Source organism: Thunnus albacares, chromosome 9 (genome assembly GCF_914725855.1).
Source record: "Thunnus albacares chromosome 9, fThuAlb1.1, whole genome shotgun sequence".
Classification (NCBI taxonomy): Eukaryota; Metazoa; Chordata; class Actinopteri; order Scombriformes; family Scombridae; genus Thunnus; species Thunnus albacares.
Window position 1 is genome coordinate 28,640,490 of NC_058114.1, and position 16,394 is coordinate 28,656,883.

The 16,394-nt window shown below is 40.9% G+C and overlaps 1 protein-coding gene across 4 annotated transcripts; it reads right to left on the bottom strand.

Moving 5' to 3' along the window:
- Positions 1-5,944: 5,944 nt before the first annotated feature.
- Positions 5,945-16,393, bottom strand: cep63 (centrosomal protein 63). Of its 4 annotated transcripts, none has more exons than XM_044362186.1 (18): positions 15,361-16,393; positions 15,059-15,099; positions 14,276-14,453; positions 13,799-13,894; positions 13,210-13,332; positions 13,010-13,123; positions 12,705-12,878; positions 11,265-11,410; positions 10,880-11,023; positions 10,689-10,791; positions 10,405-10,602; positions 9,255-9,341; positions 8,929-9,116; positions 8,526-8,850; positions 8,228-8,420; positions 7,581-7,652; positions 6,975-7,074; positions 5,945-6,421 (listed from the first exon to the last, which is right to left on the bottom strand). In XM_044362186.1, the coding sequence occupies exons 2-18, from the start codon at positions 15,097-15,099 to the stop codon at positions 6,130-6,132; spliced, it is 2,574 nt and encodes an 857-aa protein (XP_044218121.1). In that variant the 5' UTR covers positions 15,361-16,393; the 3' UTR covers positions 5,945-6,129. The 4 variants fall into 4 exon arrangements, with proteins under 4 accessions (XP_044218121.1, XP_044218120.1, XP_044218123.1 ...); XM_044362185.1 differs by having other exon boundaries at positions 15,260-16,393; XM_044362187.1 differs by lacking the exon at positions 5,945-6,421 and having other exon boundaries at positions 6,775-7,074; positions 15,059-15,501.
- Position 16,394: the final 1 nt, after the last annotated feature.

The following is a 16,394-nucleotide window of genomic DNA, read 5'->3' on the forward strand; positions in this document are numbered from 1 at the left end:
TGCATAAGACGGGGAGATGGAATGAGGCTAGTCTGGGATGTTTGTGGTCGCCAGGGAAATCTGCAAACTAATTACACGAGACGATGCAAACGGATGCCCTCATTAGCCTTGAATGAACAAGGAATGTTCTAAATAGTTTTTACATAACAGAACTCAACATCAAAGCGTGCACGCACAAACTGCATCAAAGAATTCCTGTTCTAACTGTGGTGAATATCAACAAGACGATGCTCCATTTTACAAGAATTTATAATATGTGCGACTGGCAAAGCTGTGGCTTAGAGGTTAAATGAGAATGTGGAATTTAAAGTGATTGAACAGAGAGAGTTCATCCTACCTCATTAAAGGTGCAATCTGATCCAAACACAGGATTGAACCCTGCTGACTCCCAAATTAATTAATAAGTCTTACATATCTCACAGCAGCTAAATTGTTAGTTATTGATGCTTACTGGTGTTGTTAAAGGTCCGTCTACATCAGTAATGTTCATAAAAATGACAGTAAAGCATGTATGTGGATTATGCAGAAGTTGAAGTTTGATTTGATTGTTGGTGATTTGGTACCAGGCTGGATCTTCTTTAAGTTCCTCAAAGCTGGCTTGAAGTTTATGGTATATTACATTGAAAAGTGTTCCTAATGTTTTGTCCACCCCATTGACATACATGAGGGAGGCAAATATTAATAATAAAGTAGAATTAAAAAAAAAAAAAAGACCATAATTTATCAGTATTCTGATTTTTCATGGAAAGCCAAGCCCAGTCAAAGTCCACCTAATACTGCAAAGTAGCCGTGGCCTCCATCTTAACAGCAGCCAGCTGACTGCAGCTTCTGGCAGCAAGTTGTAGCGTCATCCTCCATTTAGAGCCTCTGACAACCAGCAGCATCCAGCGTCAGACTTCTCCCTCTCTAGCACAATACTCCACCTGCAGCCTTTACTGCCCACAGAAAACCACTCAGTCCCAGTGTCAGTCTTTGTCTACAGCTTTGTTCATCCAGCTGCAGTCTCAGCCATTTTATGAATGCACCCACCTGCAGGCTCCCAAGATTCAAAAAGCCACTTCCATAGCTGTTCTCTCTACGTCTGCCTACTGCCTCGGTGACAGGCAGTTGCATTAGCCCTCGCCTACAGCAGTCACCTGAAAAGTGTGTCTGCCTGCAGCTTCTGGCAAGTACCTGCAGCCACAGCCTCCTACACAGCCTTTACCAGCAACAGCCTCAGCTGGTTCAGGTTCCATATTAACATACAGCTCCTTCCAGCCTCAGACATCATCTACAGGCTTTGACAGTCAACTGCTCCAGCCAAATATACTTTGGCACCCGGCATCTTCTTCCATCTCCAGGTGCAGCCTAATCCTTTGGCTTCGGCAAGCAGTCTCAGCACCAGCTCCCTTCCTTCCTTCACCAAACGCCTCTGAGCACCAGTCACAATAGCCTGTACTTACAGTTTTTACAGACCTCAGCGTCAGCCAAAATCTGCAACTGCAGCATCCACCTGCAGCCAGCTACTGCTCATCCAACCACCACCTGTAACCTCTGCCAGGCACCTATGACCAGAGCTAACACCTACAGCTTTTGTCAGCATGAAATTCTGAAGATGTAGTCCCAGCCTCTTTTTTCTCACTTAACAATGTGGTGATGTTTTCTTCTTCTCCATCCAGTTCAGCCCCAACCTCCACCTACAGACTTCCACAGGCTGTGTCAGCTTCAGCCTAAAATGCAGCTGTCACCATTCAGCTGAAGCTCCAGCACGTGCAACTTAGCTGTGCATGTCCATCCACGGCCTACAACCTCTGCCATCCATGTGCAGCCATAACCTCCATATAAAGTAGCAGCCACAGTTTCCAACAGATATCTGCAGTCACAACATCCAGCTACACTATTACCTCTGTACTGTATTTTAAATATCAAAATATGATTCTACCCTCTTTGAGGAGAACTTTGATTAACATTTGTTATTGTAAATGTGTTCTTTAATTAAACTCAAGCTGAAATGACTCATACATTTGGATTTTTTTACTTATAATATAAACAGACCTCGTCCAGATTTAATCAAGATTCAGAGGCCTGTGGATATTTCAGTTCTCCTAAATATCAAGATGAGTATGACATTCTATTACTTCTACTGTACATGTTTAAGCTATCAAATATTTAATAGGGAATCCAGGCTATGTTTTGAACTGTCAAGATGAGGACACACACTAAAATATTCCAGAGCAGGGTTGGCCCTGCAATAAAAAACACTGGAAAGCTTAATAAGGCTCAATTTTTGACTTCTCCCTGTGATCACCAGTAATGAAGGGCGAGAGTAGCATCCTTACTTCTACAATCAGAAATAATAGTAATCCAATAATATAAGATGTATATTTTTATGTTTTTAAATAACACTGACAGGGTCCATCATGCTGCTAATGAGGACTTTTACTTATTTACTTACAATACATTTTGGTGCAAATACTGTACTGCTACTTAAGTAAAATTGTGAATACAGGATTTACTTGTAATGTAGTTTTTTTTTTACTTTGGGGTATTGCGTCTTTTAAATAAGTAAAATATTTCTAACTGTTTACATGCCACAGTTTACCAACAAAGACATAACTGGGACACTAGTGTGCATGTAAACACTCTCATTGTGTTGTAGAGGAATGAGTCTTTTCCTCTTGGCCTCTCTGGCACTGATCCCTTGGCACAGAGCGCTGAGCGTGCCGATAAGAACGCGCCCCTCTGTCTCTGCAGCATTCCAAGTATCCTGCAGCGAACGCCCCGCAGTCCCACAGCACGAGACGAGTCCGGCCGACCTGCAACCCCGCTCCCTCGACCCCCACCCCTCCCACCCCGAGCGTACTCAGCCTCAGGGAACAATGAGACGTTCCCATTAAATAAGGGACAACTACAAGTGGGACATGGACACACGTGAAGCACGACAAGCATGTATGTTCTATGAGGCCCCGCCATGGAATGTGCAACAAAGAATGCATGCAGGCTGCGACAATTCTGGGAAAAATTGCTTTCACGTCTTATCTTGTGAAGGAAGTTCAGACATTCATAGAAAGACACGTTTATCACTTCTGTCAAGGTACAACAACCTGTGAGAGATGAAGTTAATCACTTAGGAGCAACATGAAGCATACTGGAGAATCACTTCTCACTTTTTGGGCAACTATGCTAATATTCTACACATACTTAAACAAATTATGGGCCATGATAAGGTCAGAAAGCTACAAATGTGTTAATCGTTGTTGATCAAACTGAGGGCAGATACTGGTCAATGATTGGATTAAACAATCACTTAAACCATCAGAGATATTCCCTTTATGCTCAGGAATCTCCTGGCAGGCTCACACACTTTTAGAAATCCCCGCCAACCTTCATTATCTTTGAGCACTTTCTAGAGCGATAAGTCAGCCTTTTACACAAACAATCTATCTTTATTCCCATGACAAGTTATGATCTTAGAGATAAGGGAAATTCCTCGCACAAATACCTCACATATCTCCCTCCCTCAAGATCAGTTGATAATGTCATTTTCCCCTTTTGAGTACTCACTAAGTTTGTCAAATCGGGGACAGAGCCTAATAGATAATTTGGCTCCATGAATCCACTGAAGTGTCTGGTTTGTGACATAAAGCATTCAGCACGGTGTCGGACTGTGGAGGCATTCCTGTTTTATGACAGCAGTGGGGAAACTATCTTTCAAGCAGCAGACACAGACACAAGCTGCTGTATTGCTGGGTATGTGAAGAGTATCTGACTTGGCAGATTCATTACTGTTGACCTTTTAGTGTGACGGCACTGCATTTAATTGCTCCCTCTGCTGCCCGTTTGTGGTAGAGCAAGAAAAGCAATGAAAGACTCAATGGTCTCGAACCGCCATCGATGTCTCCTACAGCAATTTGCAGTCAAGCTCTTACAACAATAACTTAATTATGATACTATCAAAGTGAGTATGTTTGCAGGTAAAAAAAAAGTTTCACTCAAAGACAAAACAGCACATCTGGATTGTGCACGTTTTTGGGGCCATTTTTGGTATCTTCCACTGACCTAAAATACATTTGCATGATACGCTAGCATGTCCCCCACAGTTTAAAAATGTTTATCATTATTTTTATTTCCTGTGGATAAGCTTCACTGTGTAGAATGATGTTTGTGCAGAGTTTGACACTAGAAGGCTGTTTTCACATTCATCTGCTGAAGAAGGAAAGTTTCACTGTGCTCATTTTAAATCCTAGTTAAAGACATGTAGCTATGAGCAGGATTTGTGACATCACAACCCATAATGGACCAATCATGATCCAGTCTGTGAGTTATACCATTGTGTTCCCCAGCAGATGCAGGTTTCCTCATTTCAGTAACTCAGTGTTTTTCAATCTTTAATGTCTGACATCACCTGTTCAGGGACACCATCCGTCATGTTTCTGACGTCTTCATGCAACTGATTTTAAACTCAGTGTTATGTAACACTATTAGAAATATAAAGGTGGAAATTGCTAAAATTAAAAAGACAGTGATCCTGGAATTAGTTGATTTCCTGTTTTTTTTCAGTAGATTGGTTCATCTTTGCAATCGTGCTGAAACCACTCGGAGTGGCAGAAACTGGACTTTTTAACCATTTATCCATTACCTCTGGCTATATGGTTCAACTTCAACAGCATGTGGTGTTATGTTGATATGTATATATTTTGTTTATCAAACAATAACTTCTATTAAAATTAGCCAAGTTATTTCGCCGTTCCACAGTAAGCCCTGACTGAGAAACAGCCGACTAACTAACCGACCAACCCCAAACAGACAAACTCCATCTGCTGAGGAAGGCTGTTAAATGTGGCTGAAAGCTTCAGGAAAAAAACAAGTGAGTTGAAATGACAAGAATTTTTTTTTGTCAAACTGGTATTTCCAAGGTTTTTTTTTTAAAAAAAGATTTTGTATTGGACCCTTGAAGCCTGACACATTAGTCTTTTGCTATTTTAACTACTTTCAGCAATTCTCATACACTTACTCAAGAGGCACGCCACCAATTTTACTCATCAAGTACAATGTATTCATCACAGAGAGTATTATTCAGCCCGTGAAAACAGTAATATTTTGTCTTCTGTGGCTCTGGAGCAACTTAAGTTCAAAAAGATAACCCTGATGATGTCATCGGGGTTATTTTGGCTTGGACTTGGAGACTACACATCTTTAGCAAAGAGCTTGCATTGCAAACTGGCGGTGTTGAGTTTAAAAGATGTGGGCATTTATTAGACATGAAGATACTATTGAGTTGCATTATAGGAAATGTAGAACCTGGTGTTCCCTAAGATTGGAAGTCAGGATAACTCAACTATTGCTGCTTCAATTTTGAACATTCCTTTTTAATTTTTCTCTTGGAAGTCAGCCAGTGTCATGGAAGTGCAAAACTGATTTGCCGGAATACCCATTTAAAAGCATAATATAAAAGCAGCAAATGATAGTAATAAAAAAAAGGGCAATGAATGAATTCCTTCAGAGGGAGAGTGTCCTTTGTTTGCATCACTCTACTACTTGCACTCGTAACTTTTGTCCTGATAGAGTTTAGGGTCTAATGTGGGCAATTTAATTCATTACACTAATCAATTTAGCAATTACTCAATCATCTTGCAGCCCGGAGCAAATTTTTTCTGTGAAACATTACGTAAACAAGTCTGTCCTCTACAGGCTGTCCAAACTCTCCCTGGACTTGAATCAGCCTCCCTCCTCCTCCCTTTTACTAGGCCCCTTCAAGGAATCTCCACATATAAAAACCTTTTCACCTCCAGAGAGAGAGAGCCAGAGGAATGCCTGCCTTGCCAAATTCCTCAGTACTGTTTGTTGGGGCTTACAGTGCTAGTAACACAGGCTACCAAATACCAAAGTGAGAAGTCACTGGACTCAGAAACAATTTAACAGAACTTCTGTGTTGCAATTTTGTGACAGCAAAAATGGAAAACACATATTTCTTGAGATTTTTTCCATTTTATTTCCATTCAGTCATTGTATCCATCATTAAGAAGCCAGTAAAATACAACTATTTCCCTCCTGGCCTTTCAGTGTTTCTGAGGTTCAGCGCCCCACATGTTTGATATTAACATTCCATAAGCGCTAATGATGAGGACAAAGCAGGCCGCAGGGGAAGGTTCATGACAGCATTGGCATGGTGCACACATTCCTGCTCTGAATCTTTGCAAGACTAGCTGGAGGGCCTCTGCAGGGTGGGTGGTGGTGGTGGTGGTGGTGGTGGTGATGGTGGGGGGGTGTTTGGGAGAAGAGTAAATGGGGAGATGAGGAGAGCGACAGTAGAAACTGCTTTCTCTCCCTCCCTGCTATCTGGGATGTCTGGACAGACATGTACATATGTGGTATTTTCCCAGTTATGATGGACGTGCAGGGAGGACGGACACTCCTTTGGCTCACAAGAACATTCTTTTCTCTGGATGTAAATGCAAAGCACGCATTAATTCTGCATTCCAGCCAACTTGAAAAATTGGAATATGCAGCCTCCTACTAGGAAAAGTGTAAAGGATCGCCACTTAATGTCAGAATTCCAACAAGTAACTGAAGATTTCTGGAATTCAGCAACCAAAAGTTAGACAAATATGACACAATACGCCAAGAATGCTTGACAATTTTCTAAAGGCCATTTCAAGTCATTAAAAGCACTATTGAGGCAAATTTCCACCACAGTCCGATAATAAAATCTCACAAATGTTAATGTTAGCTTCAGTGGAAAGCATCTCTGTTCATTAAATCAAGCATTTTCCTGTGTTTTTTCCCAGTTGGAAGATTGGAACACAAAGAGGTCAGAGTTTGTCTGAGCTTGAAGGCAATGCAACATAACATAAAACGTCTTGGGCACCAGAGTCCACACATCTGGAATCACTAGTATTTCTAGAGAACTTCAGATATTGTGATGACTTTCGGAAAACAATTGGCAAACAATTTGGATAAACTCTAGCGTTCTGTTGACAATCATCGTGACTCACAGTTTATTTGGTGCGTCCACGACCACTTGTTTGTGGCCGCTGAGACAGCTGAGCATGTTGAAATGTCGGTGGAGGCAGTGGATGAGACACCAGACCAGAGCTGAAACAATTAGTCGATCGATGGGATATTAATAATTATTAACTAACTATTTTGATAACTGTCTCATAATTGTTTTTCGAGCAATAACATCAAAAATTAGATGGATCCAGCTTCTCAAATGTGAGGATTTGCTGCTTTTCCTTGTCTTAAATTATAGTAAAAACTAAGTATCCTCGAGTTTTAGACTATTGATAACTGAATATGTCACTTTGGACTCTTTTTGTAAATTGTAACAGGCATTTTTTTGCTTTTTTGCTGTTTTGTAGACAAAACTATTAAAGCAATTTATCATGAACGTAATCGGCAGATGATTTGATGGTGAAAATAATCTTTACTTGCAGCTCTAAAACGGACAGTTGCAAAGTAAAGATATATTCTCAATTCCTATTCTGAGCCAATAATGACACCGTTAAAACAGACTCACAGTGGTGTAATCCTGTAGGCAGGCTGGTTTGTCTTTCTGCAGTGTTTTTAGGGTTACAAATGCAGACTACTGAGTCTTTTACCTCTTATGCAGGAGCTGAACATGTATGCTTGCCAGACGTCGACTGCAGTCTTTGCAGCGTCTTCAAGTGCAACTTTGACGAAACAAAGCATTTGATTAGTCAGCACTTGTTCTTTAAAGATGACTTGGTGGGACCAGACGCACATTTACCTCTAAGAGCTCAAACACTTCATTCAGTTTCTGCTGACACACATATAAACACATAATAGACATTCAGCTTCTGTTGGCACACAGATGAATACATAATAGACAGAAGTAAATCTGAGCTAAGCAGCTATGCTAGACAAATACTACGTCTTATGTGTAACTTCATACAACTTGGCCTTCACTGTGGGGATGGAGAGGGATTGGGTGTAGCGCTGTGGTGTGACAGCAACCAGATGGCAACTCACTGGAATATTTGAATTACATTCACTCATTCTGACAGTTCTTAAGAAACACTTGTCAACGCGAGGCTCCGCGATGCCACACTGATCTTAAATGTACAAACTGTGTAAAAATAGGAATGGATGTCTTTTCAGTAGAGAGCAGATACCAAACACCCCATCTGTTGACATTATTGAATGTCTAATTAAGTACAAGAACATAGTCTTTCTGTTCAAGGCACTATTTTCTCATTTATTTCACCTTCACCACTCAATCACTGACCATTCTGTACTGAAGTTTGGGCAGACTCAGGCTCTAAGCCACCAGGTAGGTGCTTTGACACCGTCATGGTGTTGTTTTCTCTCATATCCTGGATGTAGGTGTCCAGTCTCTGGAGCAGCTCCTTGGACCGCAAGCTTTCTTCCTCCAAGAAATGAGACACCATGACATCTGCAGGTGACACTGACAAAGGCTCCTGGGAGAGAAGAAAAAAAACACACACACACACACACAACACTGAGAGATGATTGAGATCCTTGGCTTAAAAAAATAGGACAGTGGAAATGTTGATGAGCCTCACCATTGGCGAAGGAGAGAGTACTAAGCTTCGAGAGTCTTCTGAGCTGGAGCTGTGTCCCTCTGCTGCAGATTCATTGGAGCTTAAGGTTGGCACTGAGTTTTTCCTGCTGAGTCTTCTGCTGCCTGATGAGCTGGAGGAGCAGCGGGATGCTGCTGAATGAGACTTGCTGTCTTGGGCCTGGCTGCAGGGCTGCTCTGTGGAGGATTGGGACATGGTCTGCAGCTGTTTGAAGAGCCTCTGGATCTCTCCTTCATAACAAGTGTTGTTCTCCCGCAGCTTAGCCTGGGTGGCCTGCACCTCCTCCCTGTGTCTGTGATCTTCATTACTACAGAATAAAACAAGAATTGCATTAGGGTTTGATTTCTTGATCTGTTGTAGCTGTGTGTGTGTGTTTGCTTTGTACCTAATCTGAGAAGGCTGTGGTTGGTCAGTCGTGGCGTGACTGAGAAGGGCTCGTTCATACTTGTCCTGATGCCCAAGTTGCGTGTGCTTCTCAGCAAGTTCCTGCCTCAGCTGCCGATTCTCCTGCTCCAAGCTGCTCAGAGATGACACATAACTCTCCCTCAGGGAAGCAAGCGAGGAATCCACCCTCTGAGAAGTGATTCAGGGAGTAAACAACAAAGAGAGATGAGTCAAATTTGAGTCAAAGCCAAATTAAGAAAAGAATCCTGTCTGATGCTGTCTGTAAACCGGTGTAATGACTAAATAACTGTGTCAAAGCAGACAAACCTTGGGTGAGTGAGACTCTCTTCTCTGCAGCAGACTCTTCAGATGTTGGTTCTCAGTTTGCAGGGTGTCCAGCTGTGCCTGAGTCATCTGAGAAATTTGGAGGACCAAGAAATTGTGGTTCATTTTACTGTCAACATTAACAAGCAATTGTTAAAGATCCCCTCAGACAAAAATGTATACAACATGTAGAGCATTCTTCAGCTTGGAATAACAATTATTGTCTGATGTGGTTTTTCCACAAAAAAGTCTGATTACCTCATTAAAATCCTTAAAATTAATTCAAGATCTCCTCCTGCTCCCTCATTGAAAAGTCCAGAAGTGATGACAATGCACATATTTTTCATTTCAAAAGTTACACTGCTGGACACAAGATGCTTCACGGGAAAGTTCATTATCAGTGCGCAGTACCAGTTAAAAGTTTGGACGCTTCTGTCCATTCTTTTGAATGAGAAAGTGTGTGGCTGCAACTTTCCACGTCAATAATATAAGATCTAGGTTGCTTTATTAAGAGCATGTAGTAAATGTATCATTATTATTCATATTTCTTATTCACAAAGAAAAGCCAATTTTAAGTTGTTGAGGAGGTTCTTCTCATGTCAGATCAGTCTATAAACAACTAGAATCATCAGACACACTGTCCAGTCCCCAATCCTACATTTCCAACTTTTAAATTATGAATTGCATAAGAATTGCATAAAGCATGTAAGGAAATAGGATTTAAACAAGTCCCAACTTAATATCTTGTCATTCTATACTTGTGTGCTGTCTGAGTTGTTGTTTTTTATATAAAATAGGCAGCAGTAAACTAATAAAGTATGAAACTGATGAGAAAATGTATTGAAGGATTCATTGTGAAAAGCAGAGTTTTAAAATCCTCACATACCAGGTGTTAGTATTATGGCTCTTTCTGCAACACTCCTGTCATGTCTGAATTAAGCCATAACAAACATGCACATGACAAATAACACAAAGCCGTTGCTTTAACACATATATTCCATGTCTGAAAAGAGCTCAGGGTCCTGATTCCAAACCTGCCAGGATTATGAAACTACTATGATCTCAGCACAGCTTTAAACAATCTACACTAAAGAGAACTGAATCGGTTTTGACAGTTTAAAATAACCAAATATTTGTTCTTCTGCTTGCTTACTTGAAGCTCAGCTGTCTTCTGTTCTGCTCGCTCCAGCTCGCCTCGAAGCTGCTGCTTGATGCTGGAAGAGGAGCTGCTCAGCGTGACGATGGTGAGGTCGCGCTGGTGCAGCTCCCTGGTCAGCTTTGACACCTCCTTCCTCATGCCCTCCACCTCACCGCCGTGAGTCTGCTTGGCCCTCTGAAGCTCTTCTCTGACCTGTGGAATGAATTGAAATAGGTGGTGATACAGACGTTAACCTGGTAAACATTAAGACAAAGAAAATGTATTTTTTGTAATCTGACCTTTTTCATTTCTGCAACAGAGGAGTCATATTCTGCTTTAACGTTCCTCAGCTCCTGCTCTGCCTTTGAGTGGTCTGCTCTCTGTCGGCTCACCTTCTCCAGTCTGAGCAAATCCCAAAACAACAAAAGGAAACTTATGTTAATGTGGCAAAATATCTATAAAGCGACTATACAAAGACACCAGCATTCACCTTTCTTTGAGACACGCCACTTCAGCCCTGAGATGAACCTCACATGCTTGGGCACAGTGAAGCTTGGTTGCAGTCTTCTCCAGGTCTTGTCTGAGGGTTTCCACACCGACGCAGCTGTGAGCTGACAGACAGTCCTCCAGAGAGCTGCATACACAGGAGCATCCGATAAACATTCACACAACAGCTTCCTTTAATTGAAATATAGTATTTACAATGCAGTCCTGCCTTCTATACAAACTCTTTTCAGACAGTAAACAAGCCCTGAACTTATCGTACTGCATCTACTCACCAATGCATGCTACCTTAAGTGACAGTATAGATTGCCCTCTTGTGTGTGTGTTGCTGTACTGCATCATATATAGAGCTTATTTATAGATCCACCCACCGAATGACTTGATCTTTAGCCTGCAGTGCTTGGTTGAGTCTGGCAGCCTCGTTACGAAGCCTTTGGCGCTCGAGGCTGGCTCTTCGTACAAATGTATCCTGAGAGTCCAGTGTGGCATGGAGTTCCTCCCTTTCCTCTGAGAGCACCTGTTGAAGAGCAGTGAATGTAATCAGCTTATGAATTGACATTTTAGTCAAGACTGCAGCACTAATCTGCTGTTACTCTTAAACAAAGTCAATGTGAGTATTTGTGACTGTTATTCTAAGATATGTCAGCTTCCTGGCTGCAGCTGAATACTCCTGGAAAACATGAATTCCTCTATATCCATCACTATTTACTTCAAGCTTTACTCTGTCTGACTCTTTGCATCTATTTCCCTTCCTTGTATATAGATGCAGTTTAACACAAAAGCTGACTCACGCTGCAGGATCTCCCGTACTTTAATGCAATTTCATTTTTATAACAAATCTATCTAAAACTGGCAGCCAATAAATCATGTGCCTGATCGACTAAAACAGCAGACTTCTGAATGAAATCAATGAGAATAGCCCATTGATTTCATTCAGACCTGCATGCATCACATGCCTGCTGCTTTCACACCACAACACTATGCAGTACCAGTCAAAAGTCTGGACACACCTTCCTATTCATTTGATTAAGAAAATATGTCCAAACTTTTGACTGTTACTGTAGAACGAACGATTTTCACAGTTTCCTTTTTGAATGAATAATGAAATAAAATTTGTTAAACAGACTTGTGAAAACAAGAAAAAACTGCAGATTTCAAGCATCTGTTATAAAATAAAGCGTGACTTGATCTGCCTCCTTCTGGATCATTAAGCTGTGATGAGCTGAAAACTTTCCTGATTTTAAATGTTTAGTTGTGATAAAGGTTGAACTCAGTTGATCAGCTTCCAGTCAAGTGTTTTCCTTTTGATGGATGGATGAAGATGGATCTTTTAGAACAGTGTGTCACGATCACTGTCTAAAGTACTGATCCTGGGATCTGCATGGATGCAGGAGATCTCTGGCTGCCTGTTGGTCACAGGTAAGACTGTGGATGTTGCCAATGATTTGAATTTGACTGTAAATTGCACTAAGAGAAACTGATACATAGCATGTGCTACAAAGGGAAGAAACATCTCTGACAATGTCTAAACTACATTTTAGCACTTGGTTACTGTGTCTTTTTAATTTTAATAGGAATTGTAGGCCTGAGTCTGTAATAAACAAGCCATTACTGTGTTTATACAGTATAACAGGATTCAGCTGTTTGTGTTTATGCGTCTGTATTCTCTGCATGTGTGTGCTGTGTCTTATATTGAGCAGTTCCCCTGAACCACATGGTTATCATTCTTTCTTTTTTTTTTTTGCAATATGAGATTGTAGGGGGCCCCGCAAAAAGTGTAGCCCAGGGGCCCATCATGATCATCTGCTAACCTGCTGCTCTCTCTGGTACTGTCCCAGCCACATCTCAAGGGGTCGGAGGCGCTCCAGTTCCAGCTCCTGTGAGTGCAGGCTGCCCTGAACTTTCTCCAGCTGAGTGCACAGACGTTGCACCTCTAAACAGCACTCCCTGTGCTCCCTCTCTTTTTGCCTGGACGCCGACTGGGACTGGAAATCAAATGACAGACAAACAATGTGAAATCACTTTTATTAATGCAGAAAAAATGACCTGTCTCCACTTTGTTTCAGCAATAAACTCTGTCTGACATTACATGTGTAAGTTATTAATCTGCTTTTACTTTTATGTGCATGAGCTCATCAGTCAGGCTCTTATTCTGGGCCTCCAGTGCTGTCAGTTGGGTTTGGTACTGGATGCGCTGCTGTTCCCACTCTACAGAGCACTGATGATACTCCTGCAGGGAGAGGCAAGGATTATACTTCAAATATCCCGTAGATGGCAGTAAAGGACAATGTGTAGGTGGATGAAGGAGTGTTGTACCTCAATCTTTTCACTGAGTCGGGTCACCTCTGAGAGGTCACTGTCTTTACTGTTCGTTCCTCTGCTGGTGTCCTTGAGCTGTTTGCGCTGAAGCTTTTGATAACTCCTCTTCAATTTATCCAACTGCAAGAAACATCTTTGTCAAGCTTCATCAATTTCAACTTGCTATATAAATCCATTCACCAACAAATGTGTGAAAAAGCATTCTCAAATTCAAGTATTTTTCGGAAACCTTGAGTACTGATCAATGTTTTGCCCTTAGACTTCACATTGATCAATATCAGATCATCTTATGTTGTACATTATGTTTCCAGAGTAAAGGATAGGGTCAGAAAATCAAAGCAGTCTGCAAGGGTAAAAAAATAACTATGTAGTTTTTTGTAGATTTGCAAGTTTCAGGTTGAATTATTTACTAAGGACTGAAGTGTTTTTCAGCCACGTTCAACCGAATATGTAAACTACAATTTTACCCCTGAATTTTCAACACATGTTGAAAAGAAAAGTACAAGATGTATACTTCAATCTGTTGATCAGTTAACTGACACACGTTTGACCAATTGTGCAATTCTATAACTGACAAGCATCTCACCTCTTCACGGACTTTCTGCAGCTGTTGCTCATACTTGGTGACTAACTCTTGTCGATCAGTCTGGACATCTTCTAGCTGCTTGCGGAGCAATCCGATCTATAATCAGCGGTGATGGGCGGGATTGCAAAAATGTGGATAAAATGCCAAAATAGCAACATGATTTAGTAACGTTAGTGCCATGCAAGTTAAGATTAATGGTGAATGTCTGCTGCTGTATTTCCATCTCTTTCTTCCAAACATGTCTTTAATTCAAAATGCTATGGTTAAATACTTCATAACAAAGGAATACGATCGCCCTTCCAGTTCTTATCAACTAAAAGTAAGAGTATATGATCAATCAATCAGAGTTCAGCCATCAGCGTAGAGGCGGAAACCTTTAACTGAAACAGCCTCACTGGTTCAAAGATATAACAGGTATATATATAGAATATATAATATATATAGAAATATAAGTTGAGGGAGGGTTTTCTACTTCACCTCCAGGTCCCTCCGTTCAATGAGATTCCTGGAAGTTGACAGCTCCTCTTCCCCACTTTTCAGACGGAGCTCCATGGCCTTCATCTCAGCCTCCCACTCCCTCTTCTGATGGTTGATCATGATGTCAATTTGTCGCATCAGCTCCTGGAGCTCTGGCTCACAGGACGACAGCACAGAGCTGATGTAGGATCAAAACAAAGTGATGTTAGAAAGATCTTTTACATATCATGATGCTGAAGTCAGCTTCAGATTCAGGGTTAAAGGGGAAAGTTAAGGGAAACATAAATAATGATATTTGGCAACCGATTCTCACACTTACACACTTTCACAACTTATACTTATGAAAGAGTGTAAACATCATATCAAAAAGCCTTAACGCTGTTTAAACCCACTTTCAGATTTGTGATACCTTTATTTTGCTCTTGAAAACACAAAAAAGTGTTTTTTCCCCATCCAGAACACATTAGACCAGGTCCAAATCAAAAACCACTATACTTAAACCAGTCAAATCTGGGCTAGATTACCAAGGAGACTCAATTTCAGATTTGTGAAACATTTATTCTATTTGTGAACACACAAAAAGGGCTATTTCACTGATATTTCTGCATCTAAACCACTATTTAGACTCGTCGAATCTTAATAACAACAATGATAATAATCATTTACATATCGAAGTTGTTTTCACCCAAAGAGCTCACTTTCACAAAGTTGGAAGTCATGTGATATGAAGAAATGAACGTAGTTGAAGTTAGTTAGCTTATCATCGGTTTACTTTAACGTTACCTTAGGTCAGGACTTTGTAGAGCTCCCAAAGACGCCTCCATCTAGTTGGAATTGGTAGTCACTGTATTAAAGTGTTGTGAATAACTTACAGCGTACTGGCTCTGTGGATAAACTTTAACTTTAACTGACTCAAGTTAGCTACCAGCTAGTTTAACCTGACTTGCCTAGCAACCTCTGTGACAGCATTAACGTTAACGTTACCTGCTAACAAGCGGAGCTGAAGTTGCGAATTAGCGGTAATTATCTCGACTTGAATCATAGCTAAGGCTAATTTGAGTATGCAGATGATTTAAGTTACCTACTAGCGTTAAGTAGTTTCAGTGATTAACTAAGTCGGTTTACATCGTTAACTGAACTTCAGTGTACAACACTGGGTGCCTTAATTTTTCCCACCCGCATTCTGTGAAGACCCGCCCTACTCTGCCTCTGATTGGCTAATACTCGTTGCCTTTGTTGGTTTGGTTGGATATGTTTTGGCATTAAGGTAAAAATATCAGGGTCAGAGCCAATCAGAGGCAAAGTAGGGCGGGTCTTCGCAGAATGCGGGTGCGAAAAAATAACGCGCACTGGGACCAAAGCTGGGATTGGCTACAATGCATTTCCTGTTGTGAGGCGGTAACGCCACCTTTTTTTTATTTTTTGTTTTTTTTATAAATAAACAGCTTTTTAACAGCTTGAGTCAACAATCACGAACATAAAAGGGGGACTAAATGTTTGGGGTTTTTTTAAGAATTTGGATTTGTGGATATAAAATTTGGTCAAAATATTGACAAAATTAATCAAATAGAACTGCAAGAAGAGATTCCTGTCATATTCAGCGAATCAAAACAATACATTTTTCCAAAGTAATAAAAAGTGAGGATAGTTATGAGCAATAAAGGTATATTATATTCGGACAAAGAACAAAATAAATGTACCAGCGTTTCTCTGAGCTCCCCACAAAAGATACAATTTACATCAATGCGGTAAACACCACCGCCATCCTATGACCTCAGCACATCGTACGTAACTCCACAGTGCTGGGGTCACAGGTGGGGTTCGCCTTCCAGGTGTGTATTCAAGTTAAATTCATACAGCTCAAATTAAGTAGTCCTTCAATTACAAGGTGCTGAATTGGTAAAATACAGCGTTTTAACATGTGGCACATAATGAAGCTTGTTTCAACAGTCTTTATTGTAATAGTCTGGGGCTAAATGGCCACGGGGGTTGTAATGATTAGGGTAACGATAGGTAATCCAGATAATCATAAGTACAGGCACGAATAAAAATTACAAACTATGATCACTTAGCTTCTCCGGTTGAAATTATTATATGGCGTTACGTCGCCTCTGTGAAC

Bases quoted from the DNA above. Each gene is read 5' to 3' on its own strand.
- cep63 (XM_044362186.1), bottom strand. From the start codon at position 15,099: ATGGAGGCGTCTTTGGGAGCTCTACAAAGTCCTGACCTAAG. The intron at 14,454-15,058 runs GTAACGTTAAAG...ATCCTACATCAG, and splicing joins CTACAAAGTCCTGACCTAAG to CTCTGTGCTGTCGTCCTGTG. The intron at 7,075-7,580 runs GTAAAAGACTCA...TAATTGTTTCAG, and splicing joins GTTCAGCTCCTGCATAAGAG to CTCTGGTCTGGTGTCTCATC.